Genomic DNA, 18,644 nt, shown 5'->3' with positions numbered 1-18,644 from the left:
AGCATGTAACAGTAAACATGCATACATTTTTGTTTGGGCTTACATGAAAACAAAAATAACTCATAGTAGCAATTTTTGCAGTTTATGGAGTTAAATAGTCCTAAGCACATATCATATTTTTATGTCAACATATTTATTTGATATGGACTATTTACCCTAAATATCACAAAAATTTACTTGATATTGAAACAATACCTGACATAAATGGGAGTCACTCAAATTATTTAAATACAGGTGGTTGCATTTGCAAAGGTCTTGTCATCTCTGCAGCTCAAGAGATATTGGCGATGAATTCCACTACATTTTGTCATGCAATTTTTATGCCCCACCTACGATAGTAGAGGGGCATTATGTTTTCTGGTCTGTGCGTCCGTTCGTCTGTTCGTCCGTCTGTCCGGCTTCAGGTTAAAGTTTTTGGTCAAGGTAGTTTTTGATGAAGTTGAAGTCCAATCAACTTGAAACTTAGTATACATGTTCCTTATGATATGATCTTTCTAATTTTAACCCTTTCAACGCTACACAAAAAAATAGAAAAATGGCTGCTGCTGCTGCATTTTTTTTTAGTACATTCATTAGAACAGTATTTTCCTTTTCAGACTGCTGTATCTTTTTTATTATATGAGATACAGAGAAAGTTATTGCATGAAAAATGCTCAGGAGAGCATGAACTGTAATGTTAGGCAATTATTTTACTGAAATTTTTATCAGGTTACCTGCGTTTTCAGGTAATTAACAGGTAAAAGGTGTAATTTATTACATTTGTGTTGAATTTTGAATAAAAACTACTTTTAGTCTTCATTTATTTTGTTGTTTTATCTGCCATATTGTAAAGAAGACACCAGTTGCCCGATTCCGTAGCGTATTGTACCATACATAACGTTTGATGTAATCGTGGCACAAATAAATAGCTCCGTCCTAAAAAATTTCAGTCAACCTCCGTTTTCCCCCCTTTTTCTACGTCTCGTAATGATCGATCAAATCATATTTCCCACACGAATTTTATGTAATAAACACATTGAGATAACAAGAAACCTTTTAACTAATCCTCGTTGTAAGTTTCGCCAAGGAAATGCTGAAATTTTTCCATATTTACAGCTTCGTTTCCGATTTCCGCCATTTGCATTTGTCAAAATATTTGTTTTTATTTTCCTTCTATTTTCCTTCTACTGCATGATTTTACTATAAAAATTGCCGGGATTTCAAGCGCAAATGAGACCTTGCATATCCTAGATTCAAACGAGGAAAAATTAGAGAGAACCCGAATGAAAACCGAATGGTTTAAGAGTCCTTATGAAAAATCCTTTTTCATCGCGGCATATGCCGCGAATAGCAGTGGCGAACGGCGTACGTCATCGCGGCATATGCCGTGTATAGCGTTGAAAGGGTTAAAGCCAAATTAAACTTTTGACCCCAATTTCACGGTCCACTGAACATAGAAAATGAAAGTGCATGTTTCAGGTTAAAGTTTTTGGTCAAGGTAGTTTTTGATGAAGTTGAAGTCTAATCAACTTGAAACTTAGTACACATGTTCCCTATGATATTATCTTTCTAATTTTAATGCCTAATTATATTTTTTATCCAATTTCACGGTCCATTGAACATGGAAAATGATAGTGCGAGTGGGGCATCCGTGTACTTTGGACACATTCTTGTTTTAACATTGAAAGAGAAAAATATTTACCACATTATTGTAAACAAAATGCTAACATTATTGAATTTAAAAATGTATTCTCATCTGAAAATATTGTAGACCTAGAAAAATTGTGTAGATTTATACGATATATATCATTGAAAGTCTGTCCTCCTGGTTAGAGGAACTGTAATAATATTATAATCATTATGTTATTTATTTTCACACATGCGAAACAAAATATGTATTATATATGAACTGTTATTTTCTCTGTAGCTATGTACTAGTTTATGAGAATAAAATCATTCATTCATTCCTTAGAAGAATAAAATATTAGTAAAATAAAATAATTGATCTTATGGGTTGTTAGTCTAAAAAACTTGCCTCCCATTTCCAATATTGCTTAATTCTATAACAACGTGGATTATAAAAGATAGCAACTTTTATATTTTAAACTTTAACTAAGCAACTTTTTTATTTCAAACTTTAACTAAGACATGTTTTAATTTTGTTGTGAATATATTTCTAAGAAAATGACATTTATAATTAAAGAAGAGTATTCTGAAAGATTCATGATGCTCCATTTATCTTAATTAAGTTTAACATCTCGGTTTATTTCTCAGATATTATCAGAGCAGCAAAGTAGATTATAGTCAAAACTGAGCATTTGCTTCTAATTTTAGGAAATGATAGCAATACAACTCCTGAGCCAGAGAATTCAGAGGACCAAGACTCTACTGATGAACAGTCAATACTGGAAGCTTGTGATGAACTGAAAGATTTCTTCAACAATAGATTAGTAGAATCTCTTCTAAAAGCTACCAGACATTCCTTAGATACAATGAGGAGACGCTTCTTTTCCAGGTAAAAACTAGTCTTTAATTAAACATGTGCCAGGCTCATACAAATTGCATGCTGCTAATACTAAACCCCAAAATGAATTTTGAAACATTTAATATTAGTGTTCATTTTTTTTCTATTGATAATTAAGAGCTTTTCATCAATGACGTTGATATTACAGAATATGACTTTTCAGTTATGAGGAGTACAAAATACAAATCAATTTGACATTTGTTTGAAAGTGGGTTAGTTGGGGGGAAAAAGTAAAATCACAAAAATACTGAACACGGATGAAAACTCAAAATGGAAAGTCCCTAATCCAAAAGCAAGTATATGTCTGTCTGACAAATGTTAGAAATTTGTATCCCCTAAAATATTAATCCTAAGCATATACAAACTATTTGTATTTCTAAATAAAACCATTTTAATATACTATTGCAATAATATTTGTTTATAAATCATCCTACATTTTATGTATGTGCTTATAATTTTTGTTGTTTTGTTTTAGTGGTAGAAGAGGTGGTGGTTCACATTTTGATGAGGGTGTTGGAGGATGGAATGACAGTAGAGTTCCATTCTTTGTTGCTGATATAACACTTTGTATTCCCAATGTGGTAGGTACTAGGTTATATGGTATAAAGTTGTAATTGTCTGAATGGCCGGATATTCTTTGGAAAGAATGATTGAAAAAACTATTTTAAGACCAGATTACTGAAATCAGTAATTCATTGTATATTTAGATATTTGTATATAAATATTCTTTACATATTGACAGATTCTAGCTATTAAAGCACCAGCACATTAAAGATTAAAACTTAAAGTATTTAATGCCTTGTTCAGAGGGAAATGAGTTTACCAGAACATCTCTAAAATTTTCTATATACTTGATTGATAATTTAAAATATTCCATATTAAGTATAGAGGAGATCACCAGATTTCTCAACAGTTTGTTAATTTATGTAGGGCCAATGTTGTAGTATTATAAGTATTTATAAGTAAAAATAAATTCAGTGTAGGAAAATTTTGACAATGTTTTTGAAACCCATGTTTAAGATTAATGATGTTGTATGAGAAATTTTTTTTTTCAATATTGGAAGAAATATTTTTTGAAAGATTATGATAATGACTTTTTAGTGTAGAATTACTTTTTATAGGTAATGCAACCAGGATTGGATGATATTCAGCAAGCCTTAAATAAAGCCACACAGCGTACCCTTGATATTAGTAAAGGAGTTTATCAGTGGGGACAGGACAGAGAAGAGCAAAACCCAAACACAGGCAATAGTAGACATATGAATGTCACAGAAATAGGTATATTATAGTGCACAGAAAATATCTTTTCACATAAAATATATTGGAAAATATCTGTGTGGGCCTTTTTTTATACCCCTGCTTTAAAAAAATTAAGGTATACTGTTTTACCTTTGTCTGTCCATCCTTCCGTCAGTCCATCTCATGAATATATTTCTTCACTTTTTTCTCAGGAACTATATATATTAAATGGATTTCTGAAATTTGGTTTCAGGGTTTATATAAGTCAGCTGTATTGTGTGATTGGCTTTTAGATTCATCACGCAACAACTTCCTGTTTATCAAACACTTGCATCATTGTACAAATGACATCAAAGTTGAAAAATTTTCCTCATAATTATCTCAGGGACTACATTACAAGGATTTCTAAAATTTGGTTTCAGGTTTTATATAAGTGAGCTTTACCCTGTGATGGGTTTTCAGATTCATCGCTCAACAACTTCCTGTTTCCCTTCAAGTATTTGGGGGGGGGGGGGGGGGGGGGGTATCTTCAGTGAGCAGTAGCTCACAGTTTCACTTGTTTATGCTGAATATGCAATATGTATTTGCCATTGCAAATTGAGCATACTACAATGTATTTTTTTTTTTTTTTTTTTTCTTGGAAAAAAAAAATAGAATTTTGATAATTTTGAAGAGATTTTATGATTATATCCTGCCTACTTCAGCACCAAGGTACATTGTTTTTGGGTATCTACATGTTTTTTTTGTTTTTTTTTTTTAAATCAGTAGTTTTTTGCAGTTGGTGTGATATCACAAATGAGAATAAACTGTCTATGTTCCATATTCCAAATGAGATTTAAAGTACAACCTTCTGTTGTATTTAATTTCAAAGTATTTTCTGTTTATTAACACATGTTAGATTCATTTCAGATGTTGGTGCATTGTTGAAAGCACCTCCAGTTGGCAAGAAAAATTTCTACAAAAGCATTGCTGAGAATAAAGATGTAACAAAATATGTTATGATGATGTCATCCGCCATCAGTACATTGAAAGCAGATGTCTTAGAATCCTTGCAGAGATATTCTGACTATTCCTTTTTATGGGAAAAGGACAGACAAGAAGCTGTAACTGTAAGTTTGCACTGTCAAACAAGTTATAATACCCTATAATTTGTACCCCAAAAAATTCACATTGAAAAATAAACTGTGTTCCGAACATTTCCTGGAAAGAAAGTATTGGCAAATATCAGGCTTTTATTGCGACCGTAGTTGTTTTAATTATCAGTTACCAGAACCTTTATAACATCATTTATCAATGTGCTGTGCATCTGACTTGCCTGAGGAATTTATTTTTTGATTAATTACACATATTCATAATGCAGCTGAAGTTGAATATAGAAATTGTGTTCAATATCATTCAATTGAACCACATTCCTTTTAAACAAAAAATATACCTGCACAAGGATTGTTTAATGTAGGAGAATCGTAAGTTACATATAACAGTTATGTGAAATGTCTTTATTAATTTCTCCAAATCTTATTCTGTTTTAAAAAATAACTTTCTTGGTGAAAAGAGGATATTATTTAACTTTTGATGTAGGGAGAAACATTGGTTAACTCCTTTAGACTTTAAGATGCCTCTCTTAAAGTTCATTAGGTGTGTCGACTTTAAATTAAGTTCATAATGGTATTAAGTGTGTCAGCTTTTAGTTTTTGGAAAAGCTTTGAGATAATTGATAGCTTTTATGACTTTTTCATTATTCTTCACTACTCAAATATTCATAAATAAAAAAACATGGAATTTCTAACTTTAAGCTCAAGGTCAAAAACTGTTTTAAAGTCTTGGTTTATGCCAACTAATATTGATTCAAAAAGGGAAATACATCTTCGAGTGAAATGTTGATTCTCAGCATGATTGGTAGTCACAGCTAGAGGACATGTTCTGATATTAGCTGAAACAAGTTTGGGAACAACAGATGGCTTCCTTCAACTTTTATCTTATTTATCTCATGTTTACAGTTATAGACTTAATATTAATTATTTTAATATTAATTTGTAGGAGTTTATTTCCACGGATCCAATTTTGTCCGAATATAAAGCTAAAGTAGCCATGTTCACGAAATTAGAAGACAACATAGATGACATACAAGCTTCGGAAGTTGTTGGTCCTATTGAACTATTTACAGGTAATTTGATACACATTACCCATTATAAGGCTAAGAGGTAGACCTGTTTGTTTAAATTGATATGTAAAGTAGTTGGCCTTGTTTTTCAGAAACACATTATTTTACTAGATCTAAATTATCTCATCAAGTCTTTCTAAAATCATTGAAGATATGAATACTGACAGAGATTTGATAAAGTTTGGAGCTTTAAAAAACAGTCAACTTAATTTTTCCTTAAATATTCTGTTTGAATGAGGTTGTATATATCACTATTTTTTTCCAACAATTATGGCTCGTTGTGAGTGAATAACATTTATGAAAGTATTCATTATATGCTTTCAGAAAAGTTGAAATTGGCTTTGAGAGTTGAGATCAAGGCATGGAAACTGTTATTTGGGAAAGAATTGAACAACAATTTTAGAATTAAAATGGACGAGGTCTTATCCTTTGTCGATGATTACAGCAAACGATTAGCTCGTCCAATCAGAGACCTTCAAGATGTCAGAGAGTCAATGGGAGCCTTGGCAGACATTAGAAATAATCAAATACATTTGGATATGTCACTTGGTCCTATAGAGGTAAATTATATGTTGGTTTTGATGCATTGTTGGAAACGATTCTCAACATCTTTTCAAATATAAATAGTGATCAATATCGACAAGTTCAATTTAGAGTTACAATATGCAACAATTTAGGGATTAAATCTTATAAAAGGTTTTGCGTTAACCTTTGTTTGAATTTCCATTCGGATCATAATTGTTTTGTTCAAATATATCTGATGTCAGATCATTGTTCTTTGTCCAGGAGGCAAGGATCCTCAAAAAAAAGGGGGAGGGGGTAAAAGATTTGTGTGATGTTATTAGCATCCATTGTTCATCCACTACCTTTAAACTAATGTTATAACTAAGATGACATTAGTGGACAATAGCTCACAGTACATATTACTCATCAGAAATTACATTGAAGTTTAACAGAAGGATACATTGACTCTTTCTCTCTCTCTCTCTAATTGTTTGTTCCATTTTGATTACCCAATACTGCTAGGTTATTGGTTGGAAACAAGTCTTTGTGAGCAGTTTAATTCTAGTCAGCTATGCTATAATTTTTATGAGTTATATTTCCTTGATATTGCTGGAGAAAACTCCAGATCAACTACATTGATAATAAACCTAAAATAATCTGTCACTTCTTTCATTCCTTTTAGGAGTCGTATGCTATTTTGAATGATTTTGAAGTTACTGTACCCAAGGAAGAGAATGATCGTGTAGATTCCTTGAGATATTCATTCCAGAAGCTAATGAGAAGTGCTGTAAGTATACTTTCTGGTGACATTTAATAATTTCTTCATTTTTGAGTTGGAGAAAACAGCCTAAAAACTTTTATTTTACATCTCATTTATAGTGAAACGTGCATTGGTGATAAAAGGCTAACAAAAGAATATTTTAAAGCCAGCACATATAGATTGCAGGAATGAATATTCTACAAAAAAGAATAAGAGACCCTCACATTTATAGGAGTTGGGGCTATATAACATTCCATGTTATATATCTATCTATATCTATTCATTCATTACAAATTTCTGTCAAACTATTATCTCTCAATTTCTACTGAACAGAGTAACTTCATATTTTAGACCTTGACATATATATTATTGAAATTTATAATAGAATAATAGAACATTTTAATATCAATCAATTTTGATTATAATTGATAGTGGGGAACTTCACCTACTAGGTGATATGTCTTCTCACAACTGTTACCTACTGACATGTTCAAAATGAAACTAAGCATTTCTGTCTATTACATAACAGGCATTATTTTTACATTGCATTAACATAGTATCATCCTAATGTGCGGTAATATTTGTCACTGTATGTACAACACCAATCCATTATTATGATCTTGGGTGAACAATTCAAAAAACACATTCTATGATTGTAAGATTAACTCTTTCAAGTTGTGTCTGTTCTATATTTTGAGTACCGCTTTTGAGTTTGATGGTAGTTTGTTTAACTGTTTGCCATTACTACACAGGGTATTCCAAACTAATGTTAAAACTCCTGAAAGAAGGTTAAGGTTATAATTTAATATAGTAGACCCTTTGTTCTTGGCCATAAATTATATTATCTCTTTTATTGGAGTACATTTTGTAATTAATTTACGGCTATTTTGAGTCAATTAGTTTTAATGATTTAAATACAGTTTAAATCTTTTGACTTTTATCACTAGGTCACAAAATTACTGCAGACTGTAGATCTATGTCCTGTATTGTTTATAGAAAGTGATAATATTTAACTTTGAAGTATAGAAATGCATGTACTTATGATGATTATAATGATGCTTTTTATTAGAACCATGTCCAAGATGAATTAGTAAGAGTACAGCCTGGATTCAAAAGTGAACTTTTGACCTCAGTAGAAACCTTTCACAAAGATGCAGCAGACTTTGCTGAAAATTATGATGTAGTACGTAGATTATTATAAAATAACTCATTAATATTGATAGTGTTTGAAAATCAATTCAACTATATAGTTATAATACTCAAATGGGCAGAGAGACATAAAGATAGAACAAGAAAAGTAGAAGATGAAATTTTGTTAACTATTGTTTCAGATTTGAGAATTTTCAGTTATTAAATTACTTTAATTTGTGACTATGCAAGATTTTTATAAAAAAAAAATATAAAGAGATTCAATATTGTGAGGCGCTGCCATTCAGCTGGTATAACTTAGAAGCACAAATATTCAATTCATTAAGTAAATTTAATCAGAAAACATATTTAGTTTTCATTGTTGCAACCTGTAGCAGCTACAGTGAATAATTATATCATTTTTTTAGGATGGACCAATGTGTGAAGGCATATCACCAAATGAAGCTAATGACAGACTCCAAGTTTTTCAGGTAAGGAAGCTGTATGTCATTATACAGTGATCTATTGGCACTAATTGTTTATCAATGCATAAAATATTAGTGTTGTCAAATCGTACAACTTTGCCTAACCGGTTACTCATATAATTGTTCGACCGGTTAACTGGTAGTTTAAGTTGATGTTTGAAGGCCTTATCAATAGTACCTTACACATCGATATAAGAAGATTTGGTATGAGTGTCAATGTGACTTCCTTCCATCCGAGTCATACATTTACGTTTTTAAAATATGATGAATTGAAGTTTGTCCTTTGGTATTAATAGGCTTGTCTGTGAGGATTCCTGAAGTTTGACTTTTTAATCAAATACACGGTATCAACTATTTAAATAACAATTCAAATTGATTAATCCTGATATTTGTACCATCAAGTATACATTAATTAAATTCACGTTTGCACATTCAGATGAAGGTCTACACAATATAAGACCAAAAATAAAATAATGAAGTAAATCGTAAAATTTAATCGTGTTACTGATTAAAAATTACTGTTAAAGAACATGTTACTAATTATGTTTCCCTAAAATCTTGCCCCTAGTTGAGAGACAAGTTCTAATTAATTTTATATTTTTGGATTAACAATAGCAATCAATATACTGGACAATTGATCTGTTAAACTAATTACTACTACGATAATTTTTAAAGAAAACAAAACTATTTAATGATTTCAATACAAATTTATATAAAAATTGAAAAAAGTCCAGTTAACCAGTTAGCGTTTTTGGTATTTGGTATTCAGTCGTTTGAACGGTTAGCCGGTTAGCCATTGACAACACTAAAAATATTCAACCAATGCTATATTGGTCACATTTTAAAAATCAATGTGAGTGTCCTGCCACTATTACTATAATCTTTCCTTTGTTCACCCTTATAAAATGCAAGTTTTGTTTCTAATGTTGCTGATAACGACCTAGTTTTTGGTTGGTAGTTGCATAATGAAGAGTTTAATATGAAAAAAGAAATATGTTGATGTTAATGAAAAAGCAACTTTAATAGCGACATATTTCATGTTTTTGCCTCCCATGGGTTCCATTGGTTCAAGTGGGTGTAACTCCACTATTTTTTCACAAATTATACTCAAGGATAAAGTGTTATCTAAAAATGTGTTTGCCTTTTAGTAAAATTTAAGGACTGAAAGAACTAAAATAAGATCTGAAAATATGGGTCTGTCATAAAATGGCATATTTGTTTTTATAATTTTGAGAGTTGGGCTAAACTCTGTACTGACAAATGTAAAGCAATAAAGTGAGAAGTACAAAATTGTTCCAGACCAAAACAAAATATCTACTTTAGTGTTTTTAGTAGAATAGAGCCTTGAAATAGATAACTCTGTGCAAAGTTCAAGGGGGGGAATCTACGTCATCCCGCAGGGTGTCGGCGATTGAAATTGGACCACCATTTTGTCGCTTCAAGGTAAGAATTTGACTTATTATGCCAGTTATATGAGGGTTATGATTATACAAAATAGTCCACCAAAGACTATATAAAGTAGGAAAATAAATGAGCCATCGCTCAATATTATTCGTTATCTCAATTTTGCAAACACTTCGATACAAGTTTTAGGAATTAGGTCAACATGCAGGATATCGGCAAAATTTTTCATAACAACATCTTGATTATCAAGAACCGCCTACTTTATCAACAAATGAACATGTCCGAATTCTTTATTGTACTCGGGGAAAATACTTGTTACTCACAAATATCCGTCATTATGGTCGAAAAACATCTTATTTAAAAAAAAAATGAAAAAGGATGTCGGCAACACATCGAATATCGAAGGATGTCAGGGACACACTAATATCATTCAACAATCAATCAAACTTAGAGTGGAAGAAGATTACTTGCTACAGTAGTCTATGGAAAACCATTTCTGTCATTTCTTCCACTCTAAGTATTAAAAGGATAAAAGTTGTCCTCAAGGACTACTTCACCCTTCACCCAAACTACCTTCCAACATCCATTTGCTTGAGAGTCAATACATGTATAAATAAAAAAAAGCAGTTTTCTATGTTTGTTTATTAATTTGCCTTGAAAAAATCAAGAGGTGTTTAAAAAATAAAATAAAAGTTACAATGAATCTCTAAATTTTATTTTCAGAGTCAGTTTGATGAGTTGTATAACAAGTATGGTATATATTCTGCTGGAGAACAACTATTTGGTTTACCTGTGACGGATTATCCAACCTTAATGAAGATAAAGAAAGAGCTTGGATTGCTACAGAAGTTGTATGGTCTATACAGTTCTGTCATGTCAGTTATTAATGGATATTATGATATTCTCTGGACAGAAGTAGACATTGAGAAAATTAATACAGAACTTAATGATCTTCAAAATAGGTATGATATTACTTAGTTTGAAAAAATATTTTTGTCACATTTGTGTACCTTAAAATTGCAGTGTGACCTATAGATATTAAGTAAAATGAACATTGATGAAAAGAAAGTATAATCACATTCATTGTTACCTTCTAAACTATCATACAACACACAACATGTTCGGTTAACACATGAACTCCATATATTTCTAGCGTTATGTTATTCTATAAGGTATAGATTGTGGGTATAAGATGAAAATAAGACAAATGTGAATAATTTCAGATAATATAGTTATTAACAATAAACCATTAAAGATATATTTAATTTAAGTACCTAAAGATTTTGCTGTTATTAGACCAGCATTTTCTAACATGTAAGTGTTTTCAGATAAAATTGTTTTATTCCAGTTGTTATCTTTGAAGATAAATGAATTGGAAGGCACACTTTTAATTGAACTGATAATTTAATGAAAATATTTCTGTAGATGTCGAAGGCTTCCTAAAGCATTGAAGGATTGGCAAGCTTTTATTGAATTAAAGAAGAAAATAGATGACTTCAGTGAATCTTGTCCTTTGTTAGAATTGATGGCTAATAAAGCCATGAAGGATAGACATTGGGAAAGAATAGCTAAACTTACTGGTCATACTTTTGATCTAGATTCAGAAAACTTCATGTTAAGAGATATCATGAAAGCTCCTCTTCTCAAGTACAAAGAAGATATTGAGGTATTTATTCACTTGATATTTTTTCATATTTTCTGACGAGGGAAAACTAACAGCTTATTATTATTTTTTCAACATTGCATTGATAATATAGGTTAATATATATACAAACATTTGATAGTTTTATTATTTTTTTAAATAGAATATATCAGAATGCTGAATATTTTCAGATGTTTAATGTTAATTATGTTAATGATAAAATGATAGAAAGAAAGTTGATGTAATTTTAAATGTTAGTCCATGATGAAAAAATTAGAAAATATTGTAATTAACAGGATGTTTGTATCTCAGCTGTTAAAGAAAAGGACATAGAGGCCAAGTTATCACAGGTTGTCAATGATTGGAATGGTCGTACACTGTCCTTCGCTAATTTTAAAACTAGAGGGGAGTTGTTACTGAAAGGTGGAGAAACAGCAGAAATCATTACATTTTTGGAAGACAGTTTAATGGTTTTGAGTTCTCTATTGAGTAATAGGTAAGAAAATAGTTAGTTTTTTTTTTTACACTCGTGTGCAATCGAGATAATCCTATTTCGAGTAATTCCTTTAGCTTTGTATTACAGATTTTGTTAAACATGTGTTGGCAAGGTAAAGATCAAGTCTTTTCTTCACATATTTAAGTTAAGGGTCGGGTATGATTGCCATTTACAAAACTCTACACCGGATTTCAAATGAAGTGGATGTAAAAGCTATTTATGCGGTTTGAAGTTTGTCATGTATTTCTATTACTTCCATTAATAAGTTATGTCCCTTCAGGTATTTTAACCTATCCTGTTATGTCTGGCCAAAAAAGAATAAGCTATTGATTTAAATTTCAGATACAATGCTCCATTTAAGAAGACTATTCAAGAATGGGTAGCTAAGCTGTCTAATACAACAGATATATTGGAGAACTGGTTGGTGGTACAGAACTTATGGGTCTATCTTGAAGCTGTATTTGTTGGTGGTGACATAGCTAAACAGTTACCACAGGTAAATAAAACTTAAGGGATTTTCCATAAAAAGGTACATCACATGGAATTTATATTGAAATCTCGTCTATTTTGTACAATGAAAATAAAAAATTATAAAATTGCATGTATGTCTATAAATGGTTACCCTATTTTCAAAGTGCCTTTCCTGCACACCATGTATGGTTTAATGGAACAGCCTAAACTTATCCAAAAAACAAAACAGTATAATATCAATTATAGTGATACTATTTGATGTTAGACTTGAAATCTAAGGAGGAAATATTAAAAATAACTTTATTTTGTATATTCCAGGTCTTTGCATTCATCATTAACCTTTTTAATTTTAGTAATTTTTCACCGGTATATATTGCTAATGTTTCTGTCAAGAAAACAGTGAATGAAGTTGAATGTGATATCCTTACATATGTGTGCTATAGTTAAAAAAGAATGTAAAACATTCTAACATGGTCTAGATCTGAAAGCCCTGTGTGTGACAGATAGGTTTTTACTGAAATAATGACAGATTGTTCCTTGATTCTCATCATACAACCTATAGGGTCTTATGACTTCATTTTACATATTAAAGAGCCTATTTTTTTTCTCTAGGAAGCCAAAAGATTTCAGAACATTGACAAATCCTGGGTGAAGATTATACAAAGAGCTCATGAAGTAACTAATGTAGTACAGTGCTGTGTAGGAGATGAAACTCTGGGACAACTGCTACCTCATCTGTTAGAACAACTTGAATTGTGTCAGAAATCACTCACAGGGTAAATGACTTAATCAATTTATATAATTCTTTTTATTTGCAGAAACTACAATACTAACATAACCCCTCCCCAAATGGAGCTATGGAAGACCAAGCCTTCACGATTAACGAGTTCACAAGCCCAAAGCTCATTTTTGAAACTTTTAGTTGGATTCTATTGGCTTATAGAGAAGAATATACAAGTCTGAAAGTATTTTTACAAGCCATTGACCTAGGACTTGTGGTTAAGCCTGAAGACTGAGGACTCTTTCTATCATTTAACAAGGTTATACAGCTATATGTCAAGGATGCCGTACAGTTATCAAGGCTAACTTACTAATAAAAAGTTCTAAACTTGTGAGAAAAAAAAAGTTAACTAAACTATAGAACTATTTGCAAATATCGGTCAGGTAAGCAATGGTTTATTGTTTAAAAGAAAAAAAAATTAAGGGGGAAAGGAAGAGTGGTACCAATATGTTTATTGTCATAGTATTTTTTTTTTTCCAGCTACCTGGAAAAGAAGAGACTTGTATTTCCAAGATTCTTCTTTATATCTGACCCTTCTTTACTGGAAATATTAGGACAAGCCAGTGACTCTCATACAATCCAGGTATAGTTTAAGGTTGTGTTAGTTTTCTGTCCCATTTTAATAGAGGATTATGATACAGATTCACAAGTTCTGCCTTATTCTCTGACATCAACATTTTTCAGTCTTTGAGTTTATTTAGAATAACTTTTTAGCTCACCTGGCCGAAAGGCCAAGTGAGCTTTTCTCATCACTTGGCGTCCGTCGTCCTGCGTTTACTTTTACAAAAATCTTCTCTGAAACTACTGGGCCAAATTTAACCAAACTTGGCCACAATCATCATTGGGGTATCTAGTTTAAAAAATGTGTCCGGTGACCCGGCCAACCAACCAAGATGGCCGCCATGGCTAAAAATAGAACATACGGGTAAAATGCAGTTTTTGGCTTATAACTCAAAAACCAAAGCATTTAGAGCAAATCTGACGTGGGTAATATTGTTCACCAGGTCAAGATCTATCTGCCCTGAAATTTTCAGATGAATCAGACATTTCGTTGTTGGGTTGCTGCCCCTGAAATGGTAATTTTAAGGAAGTTTTGCTGTTTTTGGTTATTATCTTGAATATTATTATAGATAGAGATAAACTGTAAACAGCAATAATGTTCAGCAAAGTAAGATCTACAAATAAGTCAACATGACCAAAATGGTCAGTTGACCACTTTAGGAGTTATTGCCCTTTAAAGTCAATTTTTAACCATTTTTCGTAAATCTTAGTTATCTTTTAGAAAAATCTTCTCCTCTGAAACTACTGGGCCAAATTTAACCAAACTTAGCCATAATCATCATTGGGGTATCTAGTTTAAAAAATGTGTCCATTAACTCGGCCAACAAACCAAGATGGCCACCATGGCTAAAAATAGAACATGGGGGTAAAATGCAGTTTTTGGCTTATAACTCAAAAACCAAAGCATTAAGAGCAAATCTGACAGAAAGTAAAATTGTTGATCAGGTCCAGATCTATCTGCCCTGGAATTTTCAGATGAATCGGATAATCGGTTGTTAGGTTGCTGCCCCTGAATTTGTAATTTTGAGGAAATTTTGCTGTTTTTTTGTTATTATCTTGAATATTATTATAGATAGAGATAAACTGTAAACAGCAATAATGTACAGCAAAGTAAGAACTAAAAATAAGTCAGTATGACCAAAATAGTCAATTGACCCCCTAAGGAGTTATTGCTCTTCATAGTCAATTTTTTAACAATTTTCTTAAAATTTGAAGATTTTCAATAACATTTTCCACAGAAAGTACTGTTATAGATAGAGATAATTGTAAGCAGCAAGAATGTTTAGTAAAGTAAGATCTACAAACACATCACCATCACCAAAACACAATTTTGTCATGAATCCATCTGTGTCCATTGTTTAATATTCACATAGACCAAGGTGAGCGACACAGGCTCTTTAGAGCCTCTAGTATTAAGATATGGAACTTCTTTACGTTAATTTAGAGAAACTAAAAAAAGAAATCGAAATTTACAGTAATTAAAAGTATTTCATTTATGACCATAGTTCATATAAATGTATTGCGACTATTGAAGATCGATAATAACTAATGTGATGTCATTCTCAATTTCAGGCACATCTTCTTGGAATTTTTGAAAATGTAAATGAAGTTGATTTCCATGAGAAGGATTATGATAAAATGATTGCTGTGTTATCCAGAGAAAATGAAAGAATTATGGTAATATTTCATTGAGAAAATGTCTGTTTGTCCACACCAGGCACAATAACTACAGCATATTTGAAACAAAGGAAGAAAGCTTCCTCTCAAATGATTTTGATAATTTTGAGATTTTTCATTCAAGATTGCAGAAATTTTAATGGTCAGATTAAAAGCAATTCTTCATGTGTGACCCACTTGCTCAAGAAGAATGCTATGATCAGTTTAAACTATTTACTATTATTTGAATTGATGAAAGTAAGCCTGAAATTTTTAAGATTTTTCTTTTCCAGAGTTGTAGGATTCAAACCATCAAAATTAAGGCAATTTGTTTTTTACCTGTAGCTGTCAATTACATATTCATCAATTAGATTCAAATTCTTGTATTTGATTCATAACTTGAATATTCAAATTACAATAAGTCTGAAACATAAATATAAATAGATAGCAACCTTGTACAATTGGACTTTTCTAGGTCTGTTTGATTTCATGCTTAAATTGAAAAGTCTTTTCTTAAGGTTAAATGAATTTGTATTTTGATTGTTTGCTTTAATCTAAACAATAAAACAACGTATTATATTTATTTTTAATGAAGATAAAGTACTGTCAACAATGTAGAAAATATTATTGTGGTTTCTGTGATATGCCAAAAGAGATTCCTTATTTATATTTTCAGTTAGAAAAAGAAGTTATGGCCAAAGGAAATGTTGAGTCTTGGTTAGGTGAGCTTTTGCAAGAACAGCAAAAATCATTACATGGTGTGATAAGAGATGCATTCAGAACTATTAATAATGACGGATTTGAACTTATAAGTTTTACAAATGGCTTTCCAGCACAGGTTAGTACTGTAGTACCTTATTCAGTAAAATATACAAGAACAAAAAAAGCTTCTTTAAATTTGCTCCAGATTTCAAGTTGTTAAAGGTTTCTTAGGAAAAAATTATTTCAAGATTTATTTTGTAACACTACAAGACTTTCTTCAATATTAAATGAAATAAAATAGCTTAGCTCTTTCATATTGTAATGTAGACAGAACAAGGCAGACCATGATCAATACATTGTTGTTTGAAAGGACACTTCTGATATTTTGTGTGTTCTAAACAGAAGGGAATGATATTGTTCTTCAATTTTGATTGAACTTATGAAAGAACATACAACAAACCTATGATTGTTTGGAATTTTCTCTATATGAATATATTGTAGGTTGGTTTGCTGGGAATCCAAATGTTATGGACAAGAGATGCAGAATTGGCTCTACAGCATGCAAGGGGAGATAAGAAAATTATGCCAACAACTAACCAGAGATTTCTGGACATGTTGAACAAACTGATTGATCAAACTACTCATGATCTGACCAAGTTTGAGAGAATTAAGTATGAGACCCTTGTTACAATTCATGTACATCAGAGGGATATCTTTGATGATTTGGTGAGTTACCAAAAATGACACTAGACTGCTGGCTATGCAGGGAAAAATATGTCCATATTTAATTTTCAAAAGACTTGGGACTACGATCTGTTTTTTTTTAAATGTAAATTCTTGTTTTGAGGAACTATTTTAAAATGTTTATTAAACTTTATGTAGAATGTGATTTTTTAGCTCACCTGGCCCATCGGGCCAATTGAGCTTTTCTCATCACTTCGTGTCCCTCGTCGTCGTCGTCCCTCGTCGTTAACTTTTACAAAAATCTTCTCCTCTGAAACTACTGGGCCAAATTTAACAAAACTTGGCCACAATCATCATTAGGGTATTTAGTTAAAAAAATGTGTGGCGTGACCCGGCCAACCAACCAGGATGGCCGCCATGGCTAAAAATAGAACATAGGGGTAACATGTAGATTTTGGCTTATAACTCTGAAACCAAACCATTTAGAGCAAATCTGACATGGGGTATAATTGTCTATTAGGTCAAGATCTATCTGCCATGAAATTTTTAGACAAATCAGACAACCCTTTGTTGGTTTGCTGCCACTAAATTAGTAATTTTATGGAAACTTTGCAGTTTTTGGTTATTATCTTGAATATTATTATAGATAGAGATAAACTGTTAACAGCAAAATGTTCAGCAAAATAAGACCTACAAATAATTGTCATTTGACCCCTTAAGGAGTTATTGCCCTTTATAGTCAATTTTTAACCATTTTTCAAAAATTTTAGTATTCTTTTAAAAAAATCTTCTCTGAAACTACTGGTCCAAATTTTACCAAACTTAGCCACAATCATCATTGGGGTATTGAGTTTAAAAAATGTGTGGCGTGACCCGGCCAACCAACCAAGCTGGCAGACATGGCTTAAAATAGAACATAGGGGTAAAATGTAGATTTTGGCTTATAACTCTGAAACCAAAGCATTTACAGCAAATCTGATCTGGATTAAATTGTTTATTAGATCAAGATCTATCTGCCCTGAAATTTTGAGACAAATCAGACAACCTGTTGTTGGGTTGCTGCCCCCTAATTAGTAATTTTAAATAAAATTTTGCAGTTTTTGGTTATTATCTTGAATATTATTATAGACAGAGATAAACTGCAAGCAGCAATAATGTTTATAAAAATAAGATCAACAAGTAAGTCAACATGACCAAAATTGTCAATTGACCCCTTGAGGAGTTATTGCCCTTTATAGTCAATTTTTAACAATTTTTATAAATTTTTGTAAAATTTTGGAAAATATTTTCCACTGTAATGACTTGGCCAAGTTCATTATAGATAGAGATAATTGTAGCAACAAGAATGTTCAGTAAAGTAAGATCTTCAAACACATCACCATCTCCAAAACTCAATTTTGTCATGAATTTATCTGTGTCCATTGTTTAATATGCACATAGACCAAGGTGAACGACACAGGCTCTTGA

At 31.4% G+C, this 18,644-nt stretch overlaps 1 protein-coding gene across 1 annotated transcript in view; it reads left to right on the top strand.

The window, feature by feature from the left end:
- Positions 1-18,644, top strand: part of LOC139524300 (dynein axonemal heavy chain 8-like) — a 107,317-nt gene that overhangs the window by 19,848 nt on the left and 68,825 nt on the right. The window contains exons 22-39 of the mRNA XM_071319043.1: positions 2,314-2,494; positions 2,979-3,084; positions 3,625-3,781; positions 4,652-4,851; positions 5,780-5,906; positions 6,228-6,463; positions 7,090-7,194; positions 8,237-8,350; positions 8,724-8,786; positions 10,908-11,146; positions 11,610-11,850; positions 12,123-12,322; positions 12,665-12,818; positions 13,406-13,569; positions 14,055-14,157; positions 15,708-15,812; positions 16,468-16,629; positions 16,995-17,219. Coding sequence (XP_071175144.1) covers positions 2,314-2,494; positions 2,979-3,084; positions 3,625-3,781; positions 4,652-4,851; positions 5,780-5,906; positions 6,228-6,463; positions 7,090-7,194; positions 8,237-8,350; positions 8,724-8,786; positions 10,908-11,146; positions 11,610-11,850; positions 12,123-12,322; positions 12,665-12,818; positions 13,406-13,569; positions 14,055-14,157; positions 15,708-15,812; positions 16,468-16,629; positions 16,995-17,219 — 2,882 coding nt within the window. The remainder of the gene's footprint in view (positions 1-2,313; positions 2,495-2,978; positions 3,085-3,624; positions 3,782-4,651; positions 4,852-5,779; positions 5,907-6,227; positions 6,464-7,089; positions 7,195-8,236; positions 8,351-8,723; positions 8,787-10,907; positions 11,147-11,609; positions 11,851-12,122; positions 12,323-12,664; positions 12,819-13,405; positions 13,570-14,054; positions 14,158-15,707; positions 15,813-16,467; positions 16,630-16,994; positions 17,220-18,644) is intronic.

This window comes from Mytilus edulis, chromosome 5, assembly GCF_963676685.1.
Source record: "Mytilus edulis chromosome 5, xbMytEdul2.2, whole genome shotgun sequence".
Taxonomy (NCBI): domain Eukaryota; kingdom Metazoa; phylum Mollusca; class Bivalvia; order Mytilida; family Mytilidae; genus Mytilus; species Mytilus edulis.
The sequence above is the reverse complement of the archived record's forward strand: the minus strand, read 5'-3'. Positions and strand labels throughout refer to the sequence as shown.